The following is a 21,769-nucleotide window of genomic DNA, read 5'->3' as shown; positions in this document are numbered from 1 at the left end:
CTGTTTGCTCTAAAGGCTATTTCAGTATGTGACTTTTCCCCTAAATCAGTGCAGCCAGTTACCAGGCTTGGCTTTCTGGGACTAGGGACATAATCCCACCGGGTAAGCTCAGACATGGCAGCTTATTTGGGGTGCACTGCTGGAACAAGGTGTCAGTGAGAGTGTTGATAAGAGTAAATCCTGATGAGTGATATTTTTACTTTCCTTACCATTGTGTTTTGTTTTTCCTTCTGCGGTATACTTGGCATCTAGGAATATAACAGATAGAGATTTTTTCTTGCCCAAGACCTCTCACCAGCGTCCTGAATCTCGGGCATCATCTGCGGGAGATGTTTACAGCAATGAACAGACAGATCCTGGAGCCAGGAAGGTAATACAAAAATAATTTTGTTCATGTTTTCTTCATTATGCTGTTAAAAAAGAACAGGACAGAGTTGTGTGGTACATCCATATTTGGGATCAAATCTTGTAACTTACATGTAGCTTTCTTTCTTCCTCACCAATTCATAAATGTAAAACCTCAGGCTTGTTGCTCATTTGTTTTACATTTACCTTGTACATTTTGCTTTCATAAAAACTTTATCATCTTGTCTTCTGTCTTTGTTACATCATTCTAATTCATAAAAGTCAGCTAAATATATCAACACAATTAAAGTACATCTAAACTGTTGACTCTGGCCTTTTAAAATATTTATTCATCCTCTAATCACTCTGTTGTTGCTTTTTTTTATTTTTTTATTTAGGCACCGTGGTTACAGTTATTTCAGTTAGTAGAAAGACAATGTCAAGAGCAGATAGACGCCCAGCAAGAGCAATTTAATCATCAGTTAGAGGTAAATCAGATATGACTTCATTCTCTGACTATGCAAGGCACCAGTCAGCTTTTAAACAAATTTTTCTGCTTAGAAGTGTTTGTTTCAGAATTTTGTTATAATCTGGATGCAGATTATTTAGAATGTCTACAATCTTTGGAGATACTTACAATGATCCTCATAAACGGCAATAGATATCACTGAACTGCTTATCACTTTTGATCTATATCTTTAGAACTTAGAGTGTCTCATACTTTTGAATTTCAAAAGGCTTTTTGGAGTTCAAATTTAGTTCAAATAACCTATCCAATTTTAGGAATTCTGTTTAGTATGCTTGGTCTAAATGATATGCAATTACTTGTGAGATTATATATGATGTTTTTGATAGCTGAAAACTGAATGATTTATTCATATGAAGATACAATAATGCAAGTCAAAATATCAAACAGGCATATATATCTCTCTTTACATATCCCCTCCTCCTTCATAAAGTTGATGGTCCTCTTAAACAATGGGAAACTTTTTGCATCCCATGACTGGGCAGAATAGCAGCTGTCAAGATGACTTTATTACCAAAATTGTTATATTTTGCTGACTTCCTACTTATTGCCTTTAAGCATGAGGGAAAATCTCTCTAAGTGATGGTTATTTACGTTAGCATCCTTGAATAGGAGCCATTTGTCTGTCCTGTTCTATGAGGTTTTGCACCTTTGGATTGAAGTGGAGTGAGAACCCTTTGCTGTACCACACTGTACAGAGAAATTATGAATATATATATATATATATATATATATATATATTATAAATATGGTGCTCCACCACTGGGTTTCTACTGCAGGAAAAAAAAGGAAATGTTCATAATTGTAACTTTGGAGCATTTGCATATGGGGTAATATAAGTATATTATAGGTATATAAGTGCATTTGTTTTTTATTTGTTGAAAATGACTTTAGATATCAATACAGTAAATATTTTGTGTAATGTCCTTAGTTAATTATCTTTTGTTAATGGTTACCAATGACACAAGATGTTTGCCTGTTATTTCAGGATTAGCCCTCCTCTCCTTTTATGTCTGTATCTATTTTTGTTGTAGTATCACATTGTGTAAAGGTTAATGTTTCTGCTTCAGCGTCATCCAGTATGCTGTGCTGCTTACAGTAATTTAACCTAAAATACTCAGAGTGTGGGAAATGTTTATATTTTATTTTATTTCAACTCCATGCTGTAGAATATAAAAACAGAACATTGTTCATAAACTGTTTTTATGCATTTTCTGGATACCTATCCACAGCTGTATTACTCATGCCTCAATTTATAGTTTAAGTTATAATGTTGTGGATGTTTGAGGGGGAATAGGATTTGTAAACAAGCTTTTTGTCCTGATCTCATCAATTAAATTGTGTGGAGTATCCTGGATTAGTCAGTCCACTGGTGTATTCTTCTAATTATAGCTTCAACGGTTCTGTTTTACTTCCAGCTCATCCGTGAAGAAATTAAGCGCTTAGCCCAGTTACAGGGAAGCGACTCTCTATGGAACTGTGGGACAGGCAATGTCATCTTAACTCAAGCAAGCGCCCAGCCTCCAAGTGCTGTTACTGGACAGCATTCCCAAGATGAAGAGCCTGGAGAAAGCTCCAACACCGCATTCCATCTGTTTAGAGAACTTGATCTTCACAAAAGAGCTTTTATTACACAGGAACACTTTCAGGAGAATACTTCCATCAGCAGCGGCTATGGAACACTTTCTGCCTCTGAGCCAAATGCTTGTTTGAGCAGCTGTAGTCAAAGTACCTTAAAGAAAGCTGGTCCACCTACAAAACTGACTTCCGAGTATACGCCTGTCGACACTAAAAAACCTTTCATGTTGGTACCTGATACAAAATGTCTTGAAAAATCCTCTGAAGGAAACCTGTCAGGAAACCATATGAACGATGACAAAAGGGCTGACAGTCAAACCAACAAGCCAAACAGGTAAGTAGTGTAGATGGGTCATTAATCCTTCTCGCACTAAGACTTGAGGAAATGCTGTGCCTTATTTTCATAACTTTGATATAAACCTTATCATAATATATTTTGTAGGACAGATAAATAGGGATAGAAAAGGTTTCTATCATGGACTTTACATTAATAAATTTAGTATGTATCTGCAGTGAACAGACACACTCAAATGCCAATGGAGCTTTGTGGGTTACTTGTGTCAGAAATGCAATTGACTTATCATTTAAGGGATTTTACAATGAAGAACTGTAAAACAATAAAGGAAAGTAAAATTAATATTAAATAAACCAGCTAAAATTCAATAAAGCATACATTCCTTCCAAACCCCAGATCTGGGAATGCCAATATTTACTTAACTTTTTAAAATTGAACATTGACCTTTCCCATCGGTCTCTTTTCCTAGATATTGGTTAGTTCGTTTGACTATCATCCTTAACAAGTTACAGTTTTGAAAGGGTAGGATGGGAACCTCTGTCAAGAGTTTGTTGTGCTGGAGAGACACTTTAGCAATGATGGTATAAAACCTAGAGGAGATTATTATTATTTTTGACCAGTAAGTGGACAAAGTGCAAAGAGGGGGCTGGCTAGTGAACTGATTTTTTCTATTAGAGCCCCCATTAATGAGGGAGAAAAAAAATTGGCTGATATCCTTATTACTGCCTAGCAGACAGAATACTATGGAGTACATCGGTTACCCCTGATGACTATTAACAGGACCCATCCCCTGCACAATACTTGTCAGTCTACGGACAATTTTGAATACTAGAATTTTTATTGCCACTTTACTATTTCACGTGCAGTTGTTTTTTGACATACAGTATTTGGTATCTACATATTTTTGTCTATTTCATTTTGCAAAATTAAATTGTTATTTTATGATTGTGTGCACTAAAATTAGTTTTAGTGATTTTTTTTTTTTTTTTTTTACTGAAAACATGATTATTTTAAAAAAATATTTGCAACTCCCTTGGCCCCCTTTTTTTTATTTAAATGTTTAAGGTTTAAACTCATTTTTCTACCTAAAATGCTTATTTTAACTTATGTGTTGAGAAAAGAAGACCATATCTGGTTGTTTTTCTAGTGGGAGGAGTTTAAATGCTAAGGAAGTTTAACGTATGTTTATTGCTAAGGAAGTGCAGTATAGATAGATTAGTACTAGAGTTTTGGTAAATATATAGACATCTTACATTGCGGTAAGTAATAAAATTAGAAGAGGGTACATATGTTCTATGCTTTGTGATTTTTAACATAACTGCATCTCTTTTAGTAAATCATTGACAACATGGGCCCAGAAACTCCGAAAGACTAATCAAAAAAGAACTGTACAAATAGAACAGAGCCCTTCCACACAGTCAAATCCACACTCAGAAAAAGATGTAAGTTCTGGTTGTTTATTCTTTAAAGTCTGAATTGGCAATGGCAGAATAGAGTACAGCTGCACAAAGTTTCATGTGTTGAGAAAATTAATTCACAAATAAGAGAACCACACTCTATTTCCAGATTATGACACAACAGATTAAAGCAGGACTACATAAATAAATTCTATTTATATATGAAAATATACTTTTTTTTGACGTTATCCCTGATCGAGGTAAATTTAGCAAAATTTATTTCTCAAATGCTTGTATCATAAATTTGTAAATGTCTTGGTTCCATTATCTGTTTGTGACTTGACATACTTGACATTTCAATGTATTGACTTTTAAAATGTATTAACAGGGCATGCAGCTTTGCACTGCAGAACATGAAAAGAAAGAAAGTGGTGTTAATATATGTATTAGACAAAGCACACACATATGGTAGTCCTAGCAGTAGAGGGCTCAGGAGGCCTTGAAGGTTACAGAAAATTATTCAGTTTCCCAGTCAGAAGGTTGGATATTATTGTTAAAATAAACCTGTTAGTCTTCACTACATGCTAAGTTGATTGGATGATAAAACATGCATGTAACTGCTGGTGCTATTGGAAAACTAAAATACAGAGTTCTCTGATCAAATTTCTTTACTTCCTAATGATGTCTAAATATGGTCCCAGTTACTGTGTCTAATAGAAAGAACAGTACGTGTTCCCCTAGGAGAACCAAATTTTGAAAAGACTTTTAAGGTCAGGCTTATATACATGAATGACAATAAGATATAAAACCATATTAAATTTTATTTGCAAGCATTTTATAAAATGAAATCGTTAAAATATAAAACCAAAGCACTTGCTAGAAGTAGAGCACTCAGTAGATCTCCCAGTGGAAACCTCTTCAATTGAGGTATTCCAATAACTTTGACGCGTTTGGCAGAAACTGTGTCCACTTCTTTAGGAGAAGGGGATCTACAAATAACAATTCATTCCTAATCAAGATGTATCATTATAATAAATGAACAAGTCATATAATTATTGTCCAACAATTTCCTACATAATGCCATTGTATTTATAAATAAATTAATAAGACTTCATCACCATAGAACATACATAAATATAATAAACTTACATCAAATGCTGAGTGCCAGTGGCGGTCTATGCAAATCTTTCTCACACAATGTTGTAGCAAGGCACGGCGAGGCGCGCTTTATTATCTCAATTGCTTGTTAACATTTGTTAGTATATTGATTTTAGAGTACAAATGGCTCCTGCAACCTACCAACTTTTCCTAGCTGCTTAACTTATATAGAAAGTTATTAAATACCTAATACCAGTATTGCAATCATATTCCCTCATAAAGAGAGTGGGGGCAGAGTCTATTGCCATCAAGCTATCCGATATCCTTGAACAAAAAAAATCTACTTAAGTTTTAGTGCACACCCAGTGTGAGGAGTTAAATTAATAAAGACATAATAACGATAATCCAATATATTACTAATGCCCTAGATTTTGATTGTTCATCTAAAAAAGTCAGTCCTTCCAGAAAGATTTTATTTTTAAAACCTGTGCATCCATTGTGTGTGTTTTACAGTCATTCTACATGTGCTGAACGACGACTTGTCTGGAAACTCCAATAAGGTTTTATTACATACAAAAAATACTAAATCACATTCAGAAAACTCCAATTTGTAACACTTAGACCCAAAAGTGTTTAGTTTTTACAGAACAATACCAGAATAATTCATATTGCGCTTGCAAATTGACTTTGTGTAGGGGTAACTGCAGTTTAACTTGTGTACAGAAAATAGAATAGATAGGAAGCTGCCTTGTATCATCTCAGTAAATCCAAGATGGTAAAATAAGGGCCTTTTTACCATTTCTCCATTTTCACCACATTGGTATGACTGAGTTTTTGCAAGCTTTGCTTGTTTTCCATTAGGTGAAAGAAATGTCATGTCACATTAGCCCTTCTAATGCCTGTTTTTTTTTCCTGTCAGTCTGACAACACAGATGTTACTTCAAATGTGTTTCTCCTAAACAATCGTGCAGATAGTGCAAATTCCCTAATTTCATCAGGATCTGGTAAATATGTCTTAAAATTTTGTCTTTCTATTACTTTTTAAGTAAGTTGTCTTTAATGTTTTTCACTTTACTTTTTTTTGAGTAGGGTTTACATATTGGATGTTGGATGAGAAGGACTTTTATCATCCTTTGCCTGATAATCCTGGAGTTTCAAAACTTCTTCACACTAAAGAGGTATGTTTATGTAAAAGAGTTCCAACCACTGCTTCTTTTTTACACTACTTTTTTATGATTAAACCGGGTCTGCTAGCCCAACAATTTCTATTTACGAATCTTAGTTATAGGTATCAACAGGTGGGTTAAAGCACTTTGACATTTTCTATATCTTGGGGGGACCCTGGTAATGATGATCTGGTTTCATGATCTGTAGTGTCTGAAACTCTTTTTAAAGAGAGCCTGTCAGGTTTAGAAGGTAATTTCATCATCAGCTGCTTTCGGGAGAAGACATAGTATACTCTTTCTCTGGTATCCTATGTCTCTTAATTTCATTCTATTCCAAAACTGTCAGTGTTTTCAGCATTCGACACTTCTAAAAGTGCTGAATCTCTTGTCCCCTGTTATTCCTTCCACTGAGTTTTATGTTTACGATTGACTTTGGAAAATTGACCATTAACCCCCCAAGCCGTAATCCCGAATCACACTCAAGGTCTCTAAAAAACAATAAAAAAAGCCCACTTACCTTGTTTCTTTGTCGTCCCCTGGTGTCCTTCACATCCCTGCCGGTTTCCCAGTGATGTTGGTGCATACGTTGGTGTGGACGGGAGGCGCGGTGGGAAATTTTTGTGTTTTTTATTTAAAGTTTAATATTAAATGTAATAAATATTGGAGATATTTTGGTGAGTTGTGCCTAAGAATTTTGAGCATCCAATGAAAAATAAATTTCCATGCAAAAAAATGTAACGGTTTTTGCATGAAAATACAGACAAAATTAGAACGCTGGGGATGTTAATGTCAGTATAGTTCCCAGGGAACAGAAAGAGTGGAGAAAAGGTCAGACGCTAGATCTGCTGGATTTACTTTTCCTGTGTGTATTCCAAAACCAATTTGTGGTAAATGCACAAAATTTGATCATGTAATCTTCAACAGTAGATACAATTTGGCACAAAAGTTGAGATCCAAAGAAGAAGTTCCCATACCTATTATTAATGAAGTTTAGTTGGAATTTTAAAGTTTATTACAATGTTATAAAATATTTCTTTCTTTATTCCTAAGCCTGATGAAACAAGGATTCCATCTCTCACAGATATATATTATCAGAAGCAAAGAGAATATGGACAGCGCCCTGCCTGGGAACCAATCCCCCCATCTGAACACACTCATCCCCCAGAGGTAATTATCATACGAACAAAGTCTTGTTGCATTAGGAAAAGCCTTATAATGTTGTGTAATTATATTAACTGTACTAGGGAAATAAAGGTGGACACCTTGCTTGCTCGCAAGCTAAGAGGCATGCAGCTTCTGAATGTTTGAAGAAACATTCAACTCCTGTGGCTATTAGGGATGAGGGCGGTATGGTGCGGTATGACCCCTCCCACATTGCTACCTGCTTTGAGGCCGTACCCAGACCTCTTTGGGTAACTTGCTACAGCCGAAAATAGATTCCTATCTAGATCAGGTTGTTCTTCCCCAGATCAAATCGGAATACCTGGAGCAACCTATTAGTCCTATTTTTGAAGGATAAACCCCCTTCTATGATGGCTTCCCATATAACGGTGGTATCAAAACCAGGCAAGGATCCAATGGACTGCTCTAATTATAGGCCCATAACCCTCTTAAACTCTGACTTCAAAATCTTCACAAAGATCCTGGCCTCTAGGTTGTCCAAATTCCTTCCCTCTCTCATCCATGGGGACCAGGTAGGCTTTATACCTTACAGACATGTGAGTGGTAATACTGGAAGGGTGGTCAATGGTATTGATATTGTCAACAAACGGATAACCCCGTCCTTAGTGCTCAGCTTAGATGCAGAAAAGGCGTTTGACCATCTTAGTTGGCCTTTTATGCTTTTCACTTTGGGGAAAATGGGTTTTACTTGACACTTTGTTAAGGCGGTTGAGTCCTTGTACACAAATCCATCGGCCTCGGTCAAATTACACCACGCTTCCTCTGCAATGTTCCCTATTAGGAACGGGACAAGACAGGGTTGTCCCCTGTCGCCCCTGTTCTTGGCCTTATGCATCGAACCTCTCGCAGCCTATATCCAGTCTAACCCACACATACATGGTGTACTTATCAAGGGGAAACCGTATAAATTATCTCTGTATACAGATGATGTCCTCCTGACCCTGCCAGTCACCTCAGTTTTTAAAGTTAAAAGTGTTGGGTTTTAAAGTTAATTCCTCCAAAACAGAGGCCTTACCCCTTCATATTCTTTCTCCGGATTTTTTGGCTTTGCAGGGCTCATATTACTTTATTTGGAAGGAACACTCCCTCCAATATTTATGGACCCAAATCACCTCCAAATACAGTCAATTACATTCTCACAATTTTCCGCCACCGTTCCGTGAGCTACATAACCTCTTAAGTAAGTGGAAAACTCACCCTCTGTCACTATTGGGTAGGATGGTCTCAGTTAAGATGATGCTCCTTCCCAAACTGGTATATCTATTTGTCGTGCTCTGGAGCTCCTCTGTCTTACTGGCGGAACATGATTTAACTGCGCCTATGGTGTTTACGAGAAATTTGTGGAGGTCATGTAGGAGCAAATATGGAATACTATCGCAAGCTTGGAGGTTAACCTCCATAATCCTTAACCCGCAAATACCAGATAGCCTCACTGGGTCAATGTCAGGACCATGGAGGGAAAGGGGGCTTTTTCAAATCAGACATATACTGCACCTGGTAGAGAGGAGACTGCTCTCCTTCACTGAGCTATGTGACAAGGTGGATTTGCCTTGAACTTCCTTTTATGCCTACTTACAAATAAGACACTATATTTTGTCACTCAAGCCATCTGCCAGATTTCAGACTCAGACTCCCTTTGAGAGACTATGTACAGAAGGCCCGTACACCAAGGGAGTTGTTTCTACCATCTACCATCTACCACCTGTTGCATACCTCGGTACACGGAAGCTCACATAAGTTTGGATACATGCATAAATGGGAGGAGGTCCTAGGCTGCACCCTAAACCTAGAAGATTGGATGGATATTTGGGAGGCGGCACATAAGAGCTCTATATGAACACTATACAAAGAAAACTTGTATAAAATTACACTCAGATGGTATCATACACTGGCTGTACTCCACCAGTTGTTTCCTAATGTCGATCCCATATGCTGGCGGTGTGGGAGCCATCGGGGTACCTGAGAGCACATATTTTGGTTCTACTCCCCTATTCGGGTATATTGGTCCCGGTTAACAACCTATTATCAAATGTGACCCAGCAACATTTTTCGCCCTATAAGACGCTTCGGCATATAAGACACACCCAATTTTAAGGAGGAAAATCTAGAAAAAAAAGATTCTGAACCAAATACTGTAGTAAAATATTTTATATCAACTGTATAAAGTTAACAGCAGTTTAAGAACAATTTTATGTCAACCATGGAACATATATCGCCCAGCTTCAGTGATGAAAGTGTCCTCTCCAGCCTTGGAGAGATTTAAAATCAGGCCCATTGTGTTTTCTTATAACTTTTTAAACTATAGGTAACGTGCTTCGACCCACCCAGTTTTCATTTACCAATTCCTTTTTTTTTAGTAGAGGAATGCGGTCTCTATAAGCCTGATTTCTTCATTGACAGACTTAAGTGAGAACTGAGTGGAATTTTTTCATTTAGTGTTTCCTAGCTAGATTTCACGTATTACCTGCCAGGTAATTTTCTTGCCATTTTTTTTGTTACCATTGGTTTCATTAAATATTTCCTCTTTGAAGTATCAGACAAAGTTTAAGAGAAAAACACGCTCGCCATTTGGCTGACCTACGAGACTACTATGAATCAGAGATCAGTAACTTGAAACAGCAGCTTGTAGCCAGCAGCAATTCTACTACTACTACCTCAAAGGATTTGATGAAGATTGGTAGCTTGACAGAGAGGTAATATACTTTACATAGACTGTTGTACATGTTAGCTTTTACTATCCAACTTTCACTTAGAAACAACAAGCAAAAGCTTTATTATAATTTTCTTTCTTTAGGTGTTCTCATATGGAAGGAGCTTTGTCAGAAGCCAGTAAACTAATTCGTATGCTTGAGAACAAAAATAAAGAACTAGAGAAACAAGTGGTAAGAATGTTGTTCAAGTATATATAGTATAGTAGTAATATAGTGGGCTGGAGAGGATATACTTTCATTAGTGAAGCTGGGTGATGCCGCAAACCAGGAATGGATCTGGTCCAGGATTCAAAACATTTGCTAACAAATACCAAATGACTTTGGTTTGCTGGATCACCCAGCTTCACTGCTGAAACTATCTCTAGTGCCACCAACTCTTTCTCTCAAAAAAATACCAACAAATTAGGTCAATACAAATTATAAAACTATAACATAGTTATTCACCAGATGTTTGCAAGATTATGGTGATGTGTAGCTGAAGCTGAAGAGTTGTAGCAAAAATAGCTTAAAGTGTTGTTGGTAAAGCTCCACATTGTTAGTGATCCTGTTGCTGCTGGATTGCTGCCAATGGCAGGATTCCCACAGTGTTCAAGGAATTGAAATTGCATGGTTTTGTGGATCTCTCCAGAATATTTTGGTATAGCTTTATTAAACACAGACTGGAAAAAAAGGTGTGAATCCTTGTAGTTTACTAAAATTTTACTTGAACTAAGCTGCTGTTTAGGTTTGCTTAAAACGTTTACATCATACAATACGGTTTTAATTTATTGATGTTGCTTGCACTTACTGCATGAACCGCATTCTTCATGTCATGTCAAATTGTCTCCATTGGATTTTAACTGATTCCATTTTGAGAAAGTAATGGTGAAAAGGTAATAGTGTTTTGTATTTTGTTTTTCAGCTTCTGTTGGAATATGAATCACTTGGAAAGGAACATGAAAGAGTAAAGGTAAGAAGCTTTTGTGTTTTACACTTGATGAATTTTTAACAATATGTCTACCAATTTATGGGAATGTTGTGTATTACTGGCTTGATCATTTATAAGCAGACCGTGTCGTGTCCAATGAAAAAAAAAAAAAAATAGTTTGCACAAACAAGTGCCGAAGCCCAGAGCTAACGTTTTACTTGAATTATGTATTTTCAGGACACGCTAGGCGTAACAGAAAATAAGTTATGTGATGCACAAACTGAGGTGAATGATCTCAAAAGGTAATGCTACTTTCTTTGTATAATAATTGGCAATTGTGTTGGACTTGGCATTTCTTTGTACTCAGTAATACAGTCACAAACAACGGACAGTTAAAAGGGAATTTGACTAAAACAAGCAAAGAAAACATATCAGGCAAGTGCAGACAGTTGGCAGGAACAAGCATTCCTGCTTGGTTCCTGTTGTATGGCACCTTTCCATCTGCTTTCTCGCCCATGCTCCAAAGCTAGTTCTGGTTAAAGAACCAGTATTTGCAGATTGCCGCCACAGGTAAAGACCTTCATGTAGTAACTTCCCTGATGTAATGGTTCATTGGTGTGTGAGTTAGTGGCAATTGCCCTGTAACCTTGTTGCCAGTCTGAATATAGTGACCACTTCATTTAGAAGGCCCAGATGTAGCAAGCCTTTTTCTATAATCTTCCTTGGTTCCATCGCCATAATGATGGATTGTCCCACTGGGTACTGTGGAGAATAGGAAGATTGTTGGGGTACCGAAAAAAATGTATATAACCAGCTCTAATTATTTTTTTTGCCTCTTTTGTAAAAGTAACGTCCACTTATGCATTCTTTTGTACATATATTTGAATTAAAACTTTGTTACAGGTTTCCTTTTAAAAGTATTTTTTTTTTTTGTAATCATTGGCAAATACATTTTAAAAATATTGTTTTCATTTAAGCAATGGCCAAATAAACTGGTTAAGGATATAACTGAATGTTTTGAGATCTTTATGGTGTCAAATTAAAAGTTTAAAGTGTAGAAGGGTGTATTATATCAATTTAGTTTGCCAGAAAATTATATTATAAATCCTATTTTTACTCCACTAAAGTCGGTTTCTATTTAACACTTTATGGAAATGGAAATCAACTTTTCAGGCACCACTTTTTTTCAGCTTTTAACTTTCAGCATTAAAGATGTTGATCTCCAGATTTATCGAGCCTGATCAGCACTTTTGGATTATCAGATAGCATTCTCCATGGAATGGAGAAAAAAGGTGTCAATCTTTATTTTGTTTAATGCTTTTTGATAAATAGACCCTTGTGTATTTATTAGCGCAAAGAACTGCTATACATTTCTGAATCTGAAGGGATGGGGTATCCAGAAGGGGCGGGAACAATGAGCAATGTCGTGTGACATGAAGGGTTATATTTATAAAGCAATGAATGGGACATTGATCAAACTTTTACTACAGGTACATGTGTTTCAAATTCTAGGTATTGTTTCAACTGCAGTGGATGTTTGGTGAATGTCATTTACTACTTTTTAAACATCCCCAAGAAATCAAAATGTCATAATATATTTTTATAATTAGTCAGGTGGTATATAATAGGAATGATCATTCACACACTTTATCTGTAACACATTTCTCACTGAAGAAAAAACAAAATAATAATGTCATTATGAAATGAAGGGACTGTAATTGTTGTATTTTCTGTTTATTTTATAGAACCGTTTTAAAGCTGGAAACACAGATTAGGCAACTGGAACACGAAAACATGATGAAACGTCGACACATTGCTGAAGGCCAGTCATGGTCAACTAGTCAAAAGTAGGTTGATTTGTTTGTTGCACTCTGCCTTTTCTATATCAGAGGTTGTGTCAAGTGTTGTACATCTTGGAGTTCTTTTAATGGCAGATATAACTAAAGGAGAGCGCAATTCAAAGAAATAATTTGTTCTAGGTGGAAGATTCTCTCACACACTTAACAGGACTTTGCAGAATATGGGAAAACAGTATAAGATCCTTCATTTTCCTTTTTGCCAGGAATAGAATGCAGTTTGATTACTATGAATGCCTTCACGAGCAACCCAACATTAGGAAGACCTAAATTAAATGTGGGATAAAAGTAAACTAAATGTCAATTTGAGAAGGTAATTTTGGATATAAATTAAACACCATGTAAATCCATTTTTTTTATTTATTGCAGAGAGGATTTAGAGCCCTTGTTTTGTTTTTGTTTCACTCTTCGCCCCCTCTGGCAAAGTTTTATCTCTCTTTCTCCATTTTTACTGTTGACCTTTGCCTGGTACAAAAAGTGCAAGATTAAAAGCTACATACACACTGGATGATTGTCACCTGATATAATTTGGTCATAAACAGTTTGATCTCGGGTGAATATCGAGCATCTGTATGGCAGTCCCCTGACATTCATCATTTATTCTGCCTGGGCAGATTTATGAACAACTAACCCGGGACAACCGATTTCCTATATAGGAGAGCTTGGGGGTGTCACTTGCTCATCCTCCCCCTCCCCTCTCCATAGAACAGAACAGTGCTGTGTGTACAACGCCTGTTCATTCTTCTGTCACTGAAAGAAAAAATCACAAAAGATCTTTTCCAGTGACAGAAATCTAATGTCTATCTGACATCTAGGCAGGACATTGTCATAATAACATGAAGTTGGAGTTCAACCTCACTCTAGAGAAATCTCCTCTTACTTCTTGTGAAAATGAAGAACAATATCACTTACAGGGTGCAAACAGCAAACAAAGAAATTACACTGGTCAGAACATAAAATAAAAAGCGTTAGCACTCAAAAAAATATTTTATTTATTAAAGAGTTCCACGGTATCTGTTTTACAAACATGTTGTACACTTGTGATCACAAAGTAGTGTGAGCGAACAACCATTACAAGGAGAAAAATAAGTGCCAAGTAAGCAGTAGCTAGCAGGTGGTAGTTGGTCGTAAATATTTCCCAATGTGTCTATAAATATTTTCAATTTATTGCATTTTTTCCTTTAATTCATAATTCTGGTTGCAAAGTTTAAACAGAAAGTCAAGTTGACTATAACCCAGAGGTTGGCTGGTGACAAACACTTTTTGCAGAGTATCTCAAAAATAAAGATTAAAATTTAAAAAATTACGGACATTTTGCAGCTAAAGTTATCTGATTGACAGGTTGCCAAGTACAGTCATACTGTTTGAAAAATGCCCCTATATAAGGTACACAGTATATTTTATATATGTATTAACGCTTTATTTTATTACGAGTTCAGAATTACTATATATATATATATATATATATATATATATACACACACACACACACAAATATATGCCTGTTCAGCTGGCCACCATAGCATCCCAAATGTACAACTGCCAACATAAAAATTATTGCAGGAATAACCTAATAGAGAGTATATGAAGCACAACCTGAATGTTTTTTGAGCAAATACATTTCTCTTGTTGACAAAATATTTGCAAAGAATACTTAAAAACAAGGTATTTGTAGCATTACTGACATCAGTTTCTGGTAAACTTATAGCATTTACACTGCTACTTGAATAAACCTTTGGTTCCTATCCTTCCGTGATTAATACCTTATAGGTCTCCTTTAATATATTGACGATATATTAACTAACATAATTTTATAATGAACCCAACAACAATATTATTTAATTAAACTTTTCTAGATATCATTCTCCTCCAGAAAAGGAGGCTCTACATAATTATATGGCAGCTAAACCCAAGACAGAAGACAGCGGTACTCAGGAGAGTCCAATTCTGAAAGCCTTGAGAGACTTTGAAGAAGAGAAACGGCTGGAAGGCTGGAATAAAGAAAGCTCATTGTATAGTAAGTTGAAACATCATCTATATTATTCACACAAATACATTCTTTGTGTGCTGCTCCAACACTTCTAGTCATTTAGCAGTGTATAAACAATGCAGTGTGTATCAGTGTAAGACAATGGAGGTCATTTATAAATCTTTCACAGGCTGGACAATGCTGCCCTTCATGAAGTTGTCGTAAGCATTTATATTGTGTCCTAAGTGTGTATTTATTCAGAATGGAAGGTTGTGTCCTTGTAAAGTTAATACCAAAACTGCTTGGAAATTTTTCTATATACACCTGCATGAAGTTCATGATGTTGTCACCACAAATGGCACCCAATGTTTGTTACTTGGGTCTTGCTACACTGTGCATTTTACTTTACTTGTAGGGTAAACTATGCAGTCAGTCTAGGTATACTCTGTGTTGGTCTCTTTTTAACAATGGCCTTTTTCTTGTAATATTGTGAAATAAATAATTGGAAAACATATAAGGTGATTTTCATCAGCTTGCTGAATGACTCAGTAACAATATATTACATAAAACCTTAACAACTATTTAAATCATGTTTATTGTGTGATAGCAGTGGTTGTGAAAATAGCCAGAATGTTTGTTTAACCTACCTTACCAGATTTATTTATTTATTGCTGTTATTCCAGTATGAAAGATTCTACAAAATGCATTTTTTTGGTGACAAGTGTACAATTTCACATTCCCCATCACTGTCTTTGTGATAGTAATTGTGACAAAGAGAGTAAACCCACTTAGTGGGGACACAGACTGCAAAAAAAAACCTTGTCTAAGCCATTGGCTGACATATATTGATTGATTTATTGCTTGCAAGTTTCTTTAATGTAGTTAAAGATGCATTGCAGCCAAAATGGAACATTAAGGTCTGAGATGCATGCAATAAAGCATAGCTTACGATCAAAGCATTTCTGTATTTCAGCCAGGCATAGTACTATTCCAGATAATCCACTTCCTTTGCCAGTAATTTAGCGATGCTGGAACAGGTCTGCTTGTGATACTAGAACACACATTCTTGTCACTCGCTACAGAAAATCTCAGTACCAAGATGCATCTTACAGCCACCAATCAGATTTAAACCTGCCTTCAATGTGATTGATGATACAGAGACAGAGAGAGAAATTACACAATAAAAACTTTAGGAAGTACAGTAGTACCCTCCCATGTGCCCTGTGATGTGGTTCCTGTGTGCTATGACTACAGTGAATTTCAGAGAAATCAGATTATTGTAAATTAAATAAATCTCTTAGAACAGCAGCAGTGTTTTAAAATGTTTTAGTAGTTTTCTGTAGGGCTGTGGATTTGATACAAAAAACCTTTTACTCAGACCCCTTTATTTTTTTATTTTGTTTATTATATATTTTTATTATTTATTAATAATTGAAGGCACACATTGTACAAGACATGTCAGCACTCTGATGTAAGTAATTTTTTTTTAGTCCATTGCCTTAACAATTTTATTTTTATTTGAAGATGGTGTTTGCTTTTGCCGGAGAATTTCCACTGCACATTTATTTGAGCCCCTCCAAAGCAGCTTGCTGAATACATCCAGCAAGTTCTCTGCTCTCTATATACTTGCCATCCAAGCCTGAAACAAACTTTCCTCACTAGTTGGTAAATAAACTACCCAATCAACCATCCAAGCTGGTCATTGCCAAACTAAACATTTAGTATGTTATTGTGGGTTAAAAATCTATAGCCAAACCTTTGTCATTGGGACTTTATTTAATTCATAAAACAAATTAAAAATATCAGTAACCTAAAAGCTTTATCAAAAGGCACAACATAATGTAATCAATTTTGTTTACGTATTTACAGAGTTTTTGATTTTATTTACCTAATGCATGAAATTACACTTAAGAGCCATAACTGACATTAGGTGAACAGCTGCCAAAAAGGTTCACTGTATTAAATCTTTCAGGACTGTCCAGTAAACAACAAGCTGTGGGATTCAGTGACTGCTGTACTCCTCTTGCTTCTCCAGTTAAAAGTAGAGAACGGCAAAAACACATTCATTCCCCAGCTGGCCCGCGATCCTCTTCACTCCCACCTTCATCCAGGAAGACATCCACTGTTACCACCCCAAGTAAGGGTCTTTCATTTAAATCTGAAAAAGCAGAATGTGTTGTGAATATTGTGAGTTTTCCTCCAGTATAAATGTATGGAAAAGAGAATGTGTTTTAATAAAACAAGATAGGAGGTCTTAACAAATTGGTAATTGTATAAGTATAATGTGATTTCAAAATAATCCCTCTCAAAAAAATTGCAACAATATGTACAAATGCACTTACCTGACAAAGCGTCATAAGGATTTTGCATGGATATGCAGGCAATTTGATGAACTTGATTTACCTTTATGTTAAAAAAGGATGGATCCACTCCTTAAAGTAGTGTCATGAACAAAAATCTTCCTATAGATTACATTTGTATTTTGTATGTTTTTACCTGAAATACTCTTGCTTGTGTAGTCATCCCAAAGTCCTTAGATGTGATGTCTCCAATTCCAGCAGAACTGTTGCTGAGCTCAACCAGTCTTAAATGTTAGTAACTTGTATTGTCAACAGCCATTTACTCATAAATGGAATTATTGGGCCCGATTTATTAAAGCTCTAAGGCTGGATAGGATATACTTTCATCAGTGAAGCTGGATGATCCAGCAAACCTGGAATGGATTTCTTAAAAGTCATTTGCTATTTGTTAGCAAATGTTTTCAATCTTGGACCAGATCTATTCCTCCTTTGCTGGATCACACAGCTTTACTTATAAAAAAGTGTATCCTCTCCAGCTTTATTAAATCAGGCCCAATGTCTCTTGTATCTATTGCAACCCTTCCAGTACAAAATGTAGGACCCTTCCCTTGAACTTTTCATAGTTCCATTGGTGCTACGTGTGCCTTTGTTAATAACTAAGGGGTCTGAAACATAAGATACAAAATGTGAGCTACAAAACTCCTTTAATTTTGTGTAAATAAATTGAGAATGTTCTATGCTTTATATTTTTGAACATAATGCTGAGTCTCTATTTACTTTGTATTGCAGCAAAGCGTGAACTGATGCTAACTCCTTTGGAAGTGAAGTACAGCCCAAAACGCTCTCCCAGTGAGAATCTTTCTCCAGGGTTGAGCCAGTTGTTATGTGATGAGAAAAACACAGTGACAAGGTATTAGTTTTACTACAGTGATTAATGCTATTACCACGGGAGGATAACAGTTTTCAAATATCATTAAGATTAGTTTAGGCTTTTTTTGTCAAATGTATAAATGGACAAAAATATTTTTGTTTTCTGTGCTTGTAGGTTTGATGTTGCTTGGGCAGAGTCATCAAAATGTAAAGATACAAGTCCTAGAAAAAGGCTTCAGTTTACATCTTTGGAAAATTTAGAAGGTAAAAGAGTTAATCAAATCAAGCCCTACATGTCCTTAAAACTAAGTAGAAATTATTTAGGTATGGAACATCTCCCTTTAATGCTTTTATCCAATATTTTGTTAGAGGGCCCCTATTGGATTGGTGTTTTATATTTTAATTGAATGTTGTACCATTGTTGTCTTTTTGTCTATATCCTATAAGAACATGTCATATAGAATTATATTGTAGAAAATTCAGTAGAAATACTGAATATTATTAAATACTGAAATACATTCAGTAGAAATTTTACTGAAATGTAGATTAATTTGTTTGCTGGTTCTGCTGTTTATTTAACAGTCCACTTGTCAACTAATAAAAAAACAAAACATGTACAATCCATTGCCACCTAATATTCTGACATTAATAATATTACGTGAAATGGTCAAATAGGGTAAATATAAAGGGATATAATATTTTTAGGTGCGCTGCAGGTATAGCAAAAATACCTGTTGACCTATCCTGTCTCCCAAGGATCAACAGGCATGTTCAAAGGTAACTTTTCTGTGCTTGCAGTACTTTTTTTATTATTTATTTATTTGTTCAGGGTAGATTAAATACATGCTTAAGTAGGTGCTTCCATCAGTTCCACTTGGAAAAAAAACATAATTTCTCTCTAAATAAAGCGAGGGTGGGAGGTTGTGGGCTTATCCAATTATGCAATATAGTTTTATTAGCTACCAAGTATATAATAGACAGAAGTCTGCTACATCCTTTGGTGATTCGTGTCCCTTGCAAAGTCTGTTCTCCAAAGATATCCCATCTAGGTGTTAAAGACAAAAAAAAAAAATCACTAGATACTGCAAGGCATATGGGGCCACTGTCTTTCAAAAGTATCTGCTTCTAGGGCAACTCCATAACATATAGTATATTATTATTATTAATACACAGTATTTATAAATCACCAACATATTATGCAGCGCTGTACAAAGTCCATAGTCATGTGACTATCTGTCCCTCAAAGGGGCTTACAATTTAATGTCCCACACTTAAAACTGCTAGGTGACTAGCTTAGTCCCATCTGGTGAGAACACATAGGGGAGATATAGGCATAATGAATAAATCTTAGGGTCATATGTCTATACATAGCAGAAGGCAGAGCTGACCAAGACCTACGAAAATCTAACAATATATTCGTTGGGGTTCCGGAACGTGTGTGGTCCATCTACTTGCAGTGCTTTTAAAGAAACAAAATGTGCATGTATTGCAGAATATACTACATAAATTTTTTAATTCTTGTTTTGCCTAAATACTCACTTAAAATGTAGTGGGTCTTTTTATTTACCTTTTTAATATACCTGTATGTGTGTTGTTTTTTTGTATCGGTTTACAAAGAAACATTGTTCCAAAGTGATTTTCTAAAACTGATGCTTTGCCAGCACTTAAGTGGCAGTTAAAATGTAATAGTGTTCCCTTTTCTGTCTGGTTTTTAGAGAGGCAAAAGACTGTCATTAATCCAGAGAGCAGCAGGGAGTCACAGTTCCCTCTAGTAATGCCGCCATATGAGACTGAAATCACATACAATGAGAGGATGAAAAATATAGCTGACACTGAGAGGTTGTTTGATGAGTTAACAGAGGAGAAAAAACAGGTACAACATTCTGCTTAAAATGTGTTATTTATGTCTCTTTTGTATGTCTCTCTCTTTTAAAGAACTCAAATAAGGGTTAGGCAAATGAGGTGCCTGTCTGGGCTACAAAAAAAAATAGATGAAACTAGTGTTTGGCTTTCATGCTACAGCATGTATCTACCTAGCCTTAATATTTCCCTCAGAGGGTTCAGACTGATTTCTTTGCATCTTAGTTGTTTAAAGCTGAACTTTAATCTGCTGATATTTTTGCCTTCCTGGCAAATCTGTCATAGTTGGGCCCATTGACATATTTGTACTAGATCAGTATTTCTTAACCAGGGTTCCTTCTAAATTTGCTAGGGGTTTCTTGAGCAATTAACAATTTGTGCCTCTCAGGTCAGTTTAACAGATACCAGTGATCTTTTTGGCTATCTGTAAGGGTGATAATATTCCCATTTGCCAGCAATGTAAGAGGAATTCTTCCCAATGACCACCACAATAAAGTACTGAGCTCTGGATGGAGTAACTATAGTGGGGGAGTAGGGGTTTCCTACTACCTGAAAATGATTAGGAAAGTTGAGAAGTACTGTACTAGATAATAGATTTTAGGTACAATTTTTTATGCTAGAAAACTATAGTAAATAAAAACTGAACCTCTGTAATCAACAACTGGCAAAAGATGATTAATCAGAATATACCTATATATATTCCAATCTAATAGGGCAAGGGTTGTAAAAAATGAAATGTGACAAACATGGTGTGTTGTGGCTAGATATCAACTATAAGTGCAAAGGGGGATAGTGCAAATATTTCACAACAGCAGAAGCTAACATACTATATGTGTAATGTAGCTTAAAATGTAAAACATCTGCAAAGTCCCCACAAAATATTTTTGATTTGAAAATATTCTTTCTGCTTGAAATAGTCCTGTATTATGTATTTCAACCCACTGCTATGGTTAGCAGTGGACTAGAATACATAATACAGGAATATTTTAAGCTGCTGTTACTGCTTCCTCATGCCAGGGAATGCCTGCCTTTGGGGAGACACTACATGGAAAATTAGGGTGGCATGGAGTGGTTCAATACCGCTGTACCATCCTGGCAGGTATAGAAACTCCCACCTGATACGGACATCAAGCAGTCTATAGTGCAGTCTGAAGGTCCGAGTGCGCCCTGTAGTGGCCATGCTTCCCTAGGCTGTGGCCTTGGTGTCCTGTTCAGAAATCCAGCCCTGCTGCTAACCTGTATGTTCTCTGCATCCACAGATAGAAGCTGCTCTTAGTCGAATGCCGAGTGTTGGTCGTAGAATAAGCCTGCAAACAAGAGCCATGAAGGTAGCATTTTTTCACCCTACTTTTTTTTATAACTGGGATGCATCCTTATAATTTTAAATAATACCTTCTTTAAAAACAATAGCAATGATTTGTTGTACATGTGGGTACCATTTGTATAAAAAAAGCAGTAAAATGGAATGTTTAACTTTAAAATAGGAACAGTAGGCTAAATGTGTTTAGTAGTGTTCTAAAAGCTGGCTGTGTGCTTACTATACCAGGCTGGTGTGGATTAGCTATGATTATAATTTTACAGACTACGGATGTCTGGTATTAAATTCCTATTTTGGTATGCAAACTTCTTATATGCCAGCCCTCCCCTAGGGAGTCCACTTGGTGGTTTGTGACTCGTATACCTTACTGTAGAAGTTTTATGCTTTAAAA

General features: G+C 36.0%; 1 protein-coding gene across 1 annotated transcript in view; it reads left to right on the top strand.

The window, feature by feature from the left end:
• Positions 1 to 21,769, top strand: part of MPHOSPH9 (M-phase phosphoprotein 9) — a 34,099-nt gene that overhangs the window by 7,478 nt on the left and 4,852 nt on the right. The window contains exons 3-22 of the mRNA XM_072413933.1: positions 253 to 370; positions 744 to 833; positions 2,290 to 2,783; positions 4,078 to 4,186; positions 6,159 to 6,243; positions 6,329 to 6,417; positions 7,456 to 7,572; positions 7,650 to 7,817; positions 10,117 to 10,280; positions 10,382 to 10,469; positions 10,957 to 10,969; positions 11,171 to 11,247; positions 11,443 to 11,507; positions 12,951 to 13,052; positions 14,918 to 15,078; positions 17,003 to 17,167; positions 18,120 to 18,240; positions 18,376 to 18,464; positions 19,916 to 20,073; positions 21,320 to 21,388. Coding sequence (XP_072270034.1) covers positions 253 to 370; positions 744 to 833; positions 2,290 to 2,783; positions 4,078 to 4,186; positions 6,159 to 6,243; positions 6,329 to 6,417; positions 7,456 to 7,572; positions 7,650 to 7,817; positions 10,117 to 10,280; positions 10,382 to 10,469; positions 10,957 to 10,969; positions 11,171 to 11,247; positions 11,443 to 11,507; positions 12,951 to 13,052; positions 14,918 to 15,078; positions 17,003 to 17,167; positions 18,120 to 18,240; positions 18,376 to 18,464; positions 19,916 to 20,073; positions 21,320 to 21,388 — 2,542 coding nt within the window. The remainder of the gene's footprint in view (positions 1 to 252; positions 371 to 743; positions 834 to 2,289; positions 2,784 to 4,077; positions 4,187 to 6,158; positions 6,244 to 6,328; positions 6,418 to 7,455; positions 7,573 to 7,649; positions 7,818 to 10,116; positions 10,281 to 10,381; positions 10,470 to 10,956; positions 10,970 to 11,170; positions 11,248 to 11,442; positions 11,508 to 12,950; positions 13,053 to 14,917; positions 15,079 to 17,002; positions 17,168 to 18,119; positions 18,241 to 18,375; positions 18,465 to 19,915; positions 20,074 to 21,319; positions 21,389 to 21,769) is intronic.

This window comes from Pyxicephalus adspersus, chromosome 6 (genome assembly GCF_032062135.1).
Source record: "Pyxicephalus adspersus chromosome 6, UCB_Pads_2.0, whole genome shotgun sequence".
Lineage (NCBI taxonomy): Eukaryota > Metazoa > Chordata > Amphibia > Anura > Pyxicephalidae > Pyxicephalus > Pyxicephalus adspersus.
The sequence above is the reverse complement of the archived record's forward strand: the minus strand, read 5'-3'. Positions and strand labels throughout refer to the sequence as shown.